This window comes from Sapajus apella, unplaced genomic scaffold (genome assembly GCF_009761245.1).
Source record: "Sapajus apella isolate SASKATOON/1434 unplaced genomic scaffold, GSC_monkey_1.0 scaffold83, whole genome shotgun sequence".
In the NCBI taxonomy this organism is placed as follows: domain Eukaryota; kingdom Metazoa; phylum Chordata; class Mammalia; order Primates; family Cebidae; genus Sapajus; species Sapajus apella.
Window position 1 is genome coordinate 4,093,565 of NW_022437023.1, and position 7,097 is coordinate 4,100,661.

Below are 7,097 nucleotides of genomic sequence, written 5' to 3' on the forward strand. Positions count from 1 at the left end.
CTGGACTACAGGTGTGCACCACCACACCCAGCTAGTTTTTATAATTTTAGTAGAGATAGGGTTTTGCCATGTTGGCCAGGCTGGTCTTGAACTCCTGACCTCAAGTTATCTGCCTGCTGCAGCCTCCCAAAGTTCTGCGATTATAGACGTGAGCCACTGCGCCCAGCCCACCAGCTAATTTTTGTTTATTTTTATTTTTAGAAGAGATAGGGTCCCTCTGTGTTGCCCGGGCTAGTCTTGAACCCTCGGGCTCAAATGATTCCCCCGCCTCAGCCTCCCAGAGTGTTAGATTACAGGTGTGAGCCACTGCTCCTGGCCTCCCCAGGTGATTCTGATGGGACTCTCTGGTTAAGAAACCTCAAAATTAGAGAGGGAGTGGGTTCAATACTAGAGCACAGGACTCAGGGCAAACAGGCCTGTGTTCAGATCCTGGCTCTGCCACTTATGAACTGTGTGACGTTGGGCAAGTTACTTAACTTCTCTGAGCCTTTGTTACCTCTTCGGTAAAAAGGGAGCTAATAGCTATCCACTTTTTAGAGGATTGACATTTTCAAACTGCTTAGAACAGCCCCCATACATGAAAATATACAAATAAATCCCAACTCATGCCTAGGAGAGGGTAGACAGAGGTTCCTTGAGGGCTCTGTCCACTGTACTGTGTGACCCCTTTATGGGGAAGCGGCCTTTGACCTTTTTAGCTGTATGACTTGGAGGCAAGTCTCATATCTCTTCCATCTCCTGCCCTTTAAACTTGGTGTGAGGTTACCAAGTGCCTCCTCTCCCAACCAGCTGGGACGTGAAACTGTGGGCTCCACTGATCACAAGCAGTGGGGTGAGGTGGGATGGAGCAGATGTGGCATGTGTCCCAGGCTTCCTGCCTCAGGAACACTCAACAGAGATTTCACCTCCCAGAGCCTGCAAGTTGGGACTTGTCCCTAGGAAAACCCAGTTGCTGCCAAGGTCGTGCAGTCACTCAGTTCTGGAGTCAAGCCAGAGTGGGCAGCTAGGTGCCAGGGCTCCCTCATGGGCAAACTCACCCTTGGTTTTCCCTCTCCTGAAGTGGGAGGAGAGGAGTCAGGTAGATCAGCCACTTTTAATTTTCTTTGTCTGCAAAACGGGTTCCTTGGACACAGGCAGCACCGGGCAGGGGCTGCCAGGTGTCTAGACTTCAGATCACCTGATGTGCCTGGCAGGATGTGGCTCAGCCTGGGAGAAATTATCTTCTGCCCCGCCCCGCCCAGCCCTGCCCAGCCCCTCCTTACCCCTAGGCCACCCGCCTGATGACATCCTTGGGAAAGGCCTTCAGCCTACAGCACCTGTCAGCTGCTGTCTGAAGGGGACAGTTGGCAGGGAGAAGTGATAGGGAGGAGGCTCAGTAAAACTGAAGGCAGAGAGAAATAATCACACTTCCATTTTTCAGGCACTTCTGTGTATGAAGTGCTGCTGCCACCTTACCTACATTAACTCATTGAATCCTCACACCTATCCTCTGAGACAGTCACCATTGCTATCTCCATTTCACAGATGAGGAAAATAGAGCTCAGACAAGTTAAGTTGCTTGTCCAGGGTCACCTAGTAAAACCTGGACTTCAACCAAGGTGATCTGGCTCCAGAGCCTTCCCGCATAGCCACCAAGACACAACCTTTCATTCAACTCTGTTCCATCTGCCTTGCTGGATGGACTCCCCAATTGCTTGAGTATGTGTCCACAGCCATGCTCTTTTTTTTTTTTTGAGACAGAGTTTTGCTCTTGTTGCCCAGGCTAGAGTGCAACGGCGCGATTTTGGCTCACTGCAACCTTCGCCTCCCGGGTTCAAGTGATTCTCCAGCCTCAGCGTCCCGAGTAGCTGGGATTACAGGCATGCGCCACCACACCCAGCTTATTTTGTATTTTTAGTAGAGATGGGGTTTCTCCATGTTTGTCAGGCTGGTCTCGAACTCTGGACCTCAGGTGATCCGCCCACCTTGGCCTCCCAAAGTACGGGGATTACAGGCGTGAGGCACCACGCCCGGCCCAGCCATGCTCTTTAAACTTGAATGTGGACCCATTTATGGGTGAGGAAACTGAGACCTAGTGGCTTTTTAAAAGTTAGGTAGTAAGTGGCAGAGCTAGGACCACAACCCAGGTGCTTTTTACCCCAGAGTCCAGGGTACTTTTACTTGGCCGAGCAGGGTTACCTTACTTGGGCATCTGGGTGGGAGTTCAGGAGGCTGGAGGAACTGTCAGACTGTTTCTTTATTTGGGAACTGACCTCCTGGCCAGGGCTGGGATTCAGAAACTGCTGGACTCTAGCAATTCACACGTATCTGGGGACATTCACACCCATGAGGGATACCTCAGGGGGAAAAACAAATTGATTTTAGCTGATAATACCTGGTGGTAAACAGGACCCTGATCCTCGCTTTTGCAATAAACTTGACTTTGTTGACATTAGCTTGCCCTTCAGCTGCCTGCTCCCCCAGTGACCTTGGGGTGCCAGGCTGGCTGAGCTCTGCTGGTGGGGGTCAGGCCTCCTGTGGGAAGGAGGCAGGAAGACCAGCTGGAAAGAGTCAGAGAGACCCTGTGGTAGGAAGACCTCACCTGAGGTGACACAGCAAAGCCCAGCCAGGTAGCGTAGTGTCCAGTCTCCACGGTGACCAGGGCCTTCCTTGTGTCTCTGCTGCAGGCGCCATGTCAGAACAGGTTGGGGATGTCCGTCCGAACCCATCCAGCAGCAAGGCCCGCCGCTGCCTCTTCGGCCCAGTGGACAGCGAGCAGCTGAGACGCGACTGTGACGCGCTGATGGCAGGCTGCATCCAGGAGGCCCGTGAGCGATGGAACTTCGACTTTGTCACCGAGACACCACTGGAGGGTGACTTCTCCTGGGAGCGTGTGCGGGGCCTTGGCCTGCCCAAGATCTGCCTTCCCAAAGGGCCCCTGGGAGGAGGCAGGCGGCCTGGCACCTCGCCTGCTCTGCTGCAGGGGACAGCGGAGGAAGACCACGTGGACCTGTCGCTGTCTTGCACCCTTATGCCTCACTCAGGGGAGCGGCCTGAGGAGTCCCCAGGTGGACCTGGAGACTCTGAGGGTCGAAAACGGCGGCAGACCAGCATGACAGGTGAGGACAGGTACAGGGAAGGACGTTGTAAGGGACCAGGATTCTCAGAGTCCATGGTCCAAGAGCTGACCTGTCCTGTCCTGGTCTAGCGTGCTCCTTAGGTAGAAGGAAACAGGCCCAGAGTTCACACAGCAAGTAGGCAGCCAAGACCAACTAGCTAACGTTTGTGGGGAACTTATATTATGCCAGGCCTTTTGCTAAGCTTCTAAGGTAGATTTATTTAGTCCTTATGCAATGTTATATAATAAGACATTCTTGTCACCCCTCCCCGCCTTTCTTTTTGAGACGGGTGTCTTAACTCTGTTGACCAAACTGGAGTGTAGTGAAGTGATCATGGCTCACTGCAGCTTCAACTCCTGGGCTCAAGCGATCTTCCCACCTCAGCCTCCTGGGTAGCTGGGAAGCTGGGACTACAGGTGCATGCCACTATGCCCGGCTTATTTTTTGAGCTTTTGTAAAGACAAGGTCTCACCATGTTGCCCAGGCTGGTCTCAAACTCTGAGCTCAAGCAGTCCTCCTGCCTCAGCCTCCCAAAGTGTTGGGATTACAGGCATGAGCCACCGTGCCCAGCCCCTTGCCATCCTTTTAGGAAAAGGAATCCAGGCTTAGAGAGGTAGAGTGATTCATCTAAGGTCCCAAAGTGAATTTGCGGTTAGGTCAGGACTAATGGTAAGAACAACGACTACTGACGTTTACATGGGCCTGTAATTGTGCTGAGCACTTTCATGGACTTTGTAACAGAATCCCTAGATCAGCACTTTCCAGTAGAACTCTGCAGGGATGGGAGTGTCCGGTCCAGGGGCCACAAACCACATATGGCTGTTGTGCACTTGACACGCGGCTCGTGCGACTGAGGAACTGAATTTTTCATTTTATTTGATTTTGGTCAATTTAAACAAGCACACAGAACTAGTGGCTCCTCTACTGGGCAGCTTGGCTTAGAGCAGACCTGTGGGTGCAGGTGCAGTGATGGATAAAATCACGTCTGTGAAGCACGGTGGGACGCTCCATAAGTACCCCCCAAGAGGCAGCGTGGGCGTTTCCGAGTTCTTCCTGTCCTCTTCCACCGTGTCTTCTTCCTCTTGGCCTGGCTGACTTCCGCTCTCTCTCCTCAGATTTCTACCACTCCAAACGCCGGCTGATCTTCTCCAAGAGGAAGCCTTAATCCGCCCAGTCCTGGAAACCCGAGGGCGTCTACACCTTCTGCCTTAGTCTTTCAGTTTGTGTGTCTTAATTATTATTTGTGTTTTAATTTAAACTCCTCCTCATGTACATACCCTGGCTGCCCCCTGCCCCCCAACCTCTGGCATTAGAATTATTTAAACAAAAACTAGGCAGTCGAGTGATAGGTTCCTCGGAGTGCTGGGCATTTTTATTTGATGAAATACTATTTAAAACTTTCTCATCCTATTTCTCCGTGTCCTCTCTCCTGGAGGTTGGGTGGGCTGGTTTCCCCCAGTTACTTCCTCCTCCCCACTTGTCTGCAGAGTGACTCGGCACCCCCTGGAGGGACGAGGCTGCCTCCCCTCGCTGTCACAGGGGGTTACGAAATTCACTCCTTTTCCTGGACACTCAGACCTGGATACCTTTTAATTTGAGAAGTAAAGAGATGGCACTTTGAAGGGGCTTTGCTGAGTGGGGGCATCATCAAAACCTGCCCTGCCCAGTCTTAGAGGAGGGCCCTTGACCTCTAAGGTTGGGGTGACCCTGAAGTGAGTGTGGCCTAGGGCAGGGCTGGGGACCTGGTACCCTCCTGCTCTTGATGCCCCCTCTGTCCTGTGAAGGCAGGGGACCTCCCCGCCTGCCCTCATGGCCCCTCTGACCTGCACTGGGGAGCCAGCCTCAGTGTTGCACCTTCTCCCTCTTTGGCTCCTCCTGTACTTTTTGAGGAGCCCCAGCTACCCCTCTTCTCCAGCTGGGCTCTGTAGTTCCCCTCTGCTGCTGTCCCACCCCCCTGTCCTTTCCCTCCAGTACCCCCTCAGCTGCAGGTGGCTCGAGGTGCCCATCCCTACTCCCCACCCAGCTCAATGGACTGGAAGGGGAATGGACACACAAGAAGAAGGGCACCCTAGTTCTACTTCTGGCAGCTCAAGCAGCGACCGCCTCCTCCTCTTTTAGCTCTCGGGGTGAGGGTCCTGTGTGGTGGCACAGTCCCCCTTGAGTGGGGATCGCTGTATGTTAGGGGTATGTGATGGGGGAGTGGATCTTTCTAGGAGGGAGACATCAGCCCCTCAAAGCATCCAGCAACCTTTCCCATCCATGCCATCCCTCCCCAGTTCATTGCACTTTGAGTAGCAGATGAGCAAGGAGTCAGTCTCAGTCCAGCTTTTTTCTTTTTTTTTTTTTAAGAGAGGGAGTCTCACATTGTCTCCTGGACTGGGCTGGAGTGCAGTGGTGTGATCTCAGCTCATTGCAACCTCTGCCTCCTGAGTTCAAGTTATTCTCCTGCCTCAGCCTCCCGAGTAGCTGAAATGAACTAATTTTTGGTATTTTTAGTGGAGATGGGATTTCACTGTGTTGTCCAGGCTAGTTTCAAACTCCTGACCTTGTAATCTGCCCACCTCGGCCTCCCAAAGTGCTGGAATTACAGGTGTGTGCACCCTCACCTGTAGTCAGGCATTTTAAGAAGGGGGCAGTAGAGGTTGTCAACAGGGCATGCCATGTGGGCTCATATGTGAAGGGTGCGACCCCAAACACCTTCCAGTTCTTGTAACATCCTGGCCTCGACTGTTTTCTCTCGGGCTCCCCAGCTCAGGTGGTTCTTCTGTGTCTCCGCCTAAACTGTAAACCTCTCGAGGTCAGGGACCAAACCCTGTACTGTTCCGTGCTGTTCACAGCTCCTCCTACATGCTGAATGTACAACAGGTGCTCAATAAATGATTCTTGGCAATCTTACTTGCAATATTACTATTGTGGTCATTATACCTTGTTATAAGAACAAAAAAATGGGCTTTTGGGAAGGGTTTCATAATTTAAAAAATAATTTTAAAAATTAAGCATTTAAATTTAGAAAATGCAGAAAACTTAGCAAACAGAAAGACTGTGCTTCAGAAAAAAACAACAAAGCAAAAACTACCGTCACACCTCCACAAAGATCACCACTGTCAATATTTTGGTTTGTTTAATCTTTTTGTAAAGAATATAGCTTAACATCATTACTTATCAGAAAAATGCAAATTGAGATACCACAATAAGATACCACTGTACACTTACCAGAAAGACAACTATTAAAAAGACTGATAATGCCAAGTGTTGGCAAGGCTATGGAGGAATTGGAGCTCTTATTTAAAAAACTGTTTGGGCTGGGTGCAGTGGCTCACACCTATAATCCCAGCGCTTTGGGAGGCTGAGGCAGGCAGATCAATTGAGGTCAAGAGTTTAATACCAGCCTGGCGAACACGGTGAAACCTGTCTCTACTAAAAACACAAAAATTAGCTGGGCATGGTGGTGCACACCTGTAATCCCACCTACTTGGGAGGCTGAGGTAGGAGGAAAGCTTGAACCCAGGAGGCAGAGGTTGCAGTGAGCTGATACCGCACCACTGCCCTCCAGCCTCTTCCAGGGCAAAAGAGTGACCACTGGGACAATTTTAGAGACTTCTACTTGGTCTTTCTTTCCATAATGGCTCTTATTCCATAGATGAGTGAGAATGTGAGAATGTGGCAGAATGTGAGCATTTTGCCATCTGCAAAGTTATGCATCCCAATTTGCACTCAAGGGCTAGGAAATAACCACAGAGTACATCCACAGACTCACTGGGAGATGAACTTGGCTAGAACTCTATTTATCACCTGGCCTTCTATGTCCCCCCTCTCTAAAAGGAGGCTGTAATGGTATTTTGGGTCACCTGGAAGCAGTGAAAGTTCAGACCCTGTATCTAACAGACCTCAAATGATCTGGTTATTCCCTGTTCCACACTGTACAGCTATTCTGGTAAATAGCCAGAGGGCACTTTAGGGAAGAATCTAGAAAACACTTATTTTGGATATTTATAGTGG

General features: G+C 50.8%; 1 protein-coding gene across 1 annotated transcript in view; it reads left to right on the forward strand.

Moving 5' to 3' along the window:
- CDKN1A (cyclin dependent kinase inhibitor 1A) overlaps positions 1–4,700 on the forward strand; it is a 7,216-nt gene extending 2,516 nt beyond the window's left edge. Inside the window, exons 2-3 of the mRNA XM_032253578.1 lie at positions 2,667–3,098; positions 4,214–4,700. Coding sequence (XP_032109469.1) covers positions 2,672–3,098; positions 4,214–4,263 — 477 coding nt within the window. The 5' untranslated portion in view covers positions 2,667–2,671 and the 3' untranslated portion in view covers positions 4,264–4,700. The remainder of the gene's footprint in view (positions 1–2,666; positions 3,099–4,213) is intronic.
- The last annotated feature ends 2,397 nt before the right edge of the window (positions 4,701–7,097 follow it).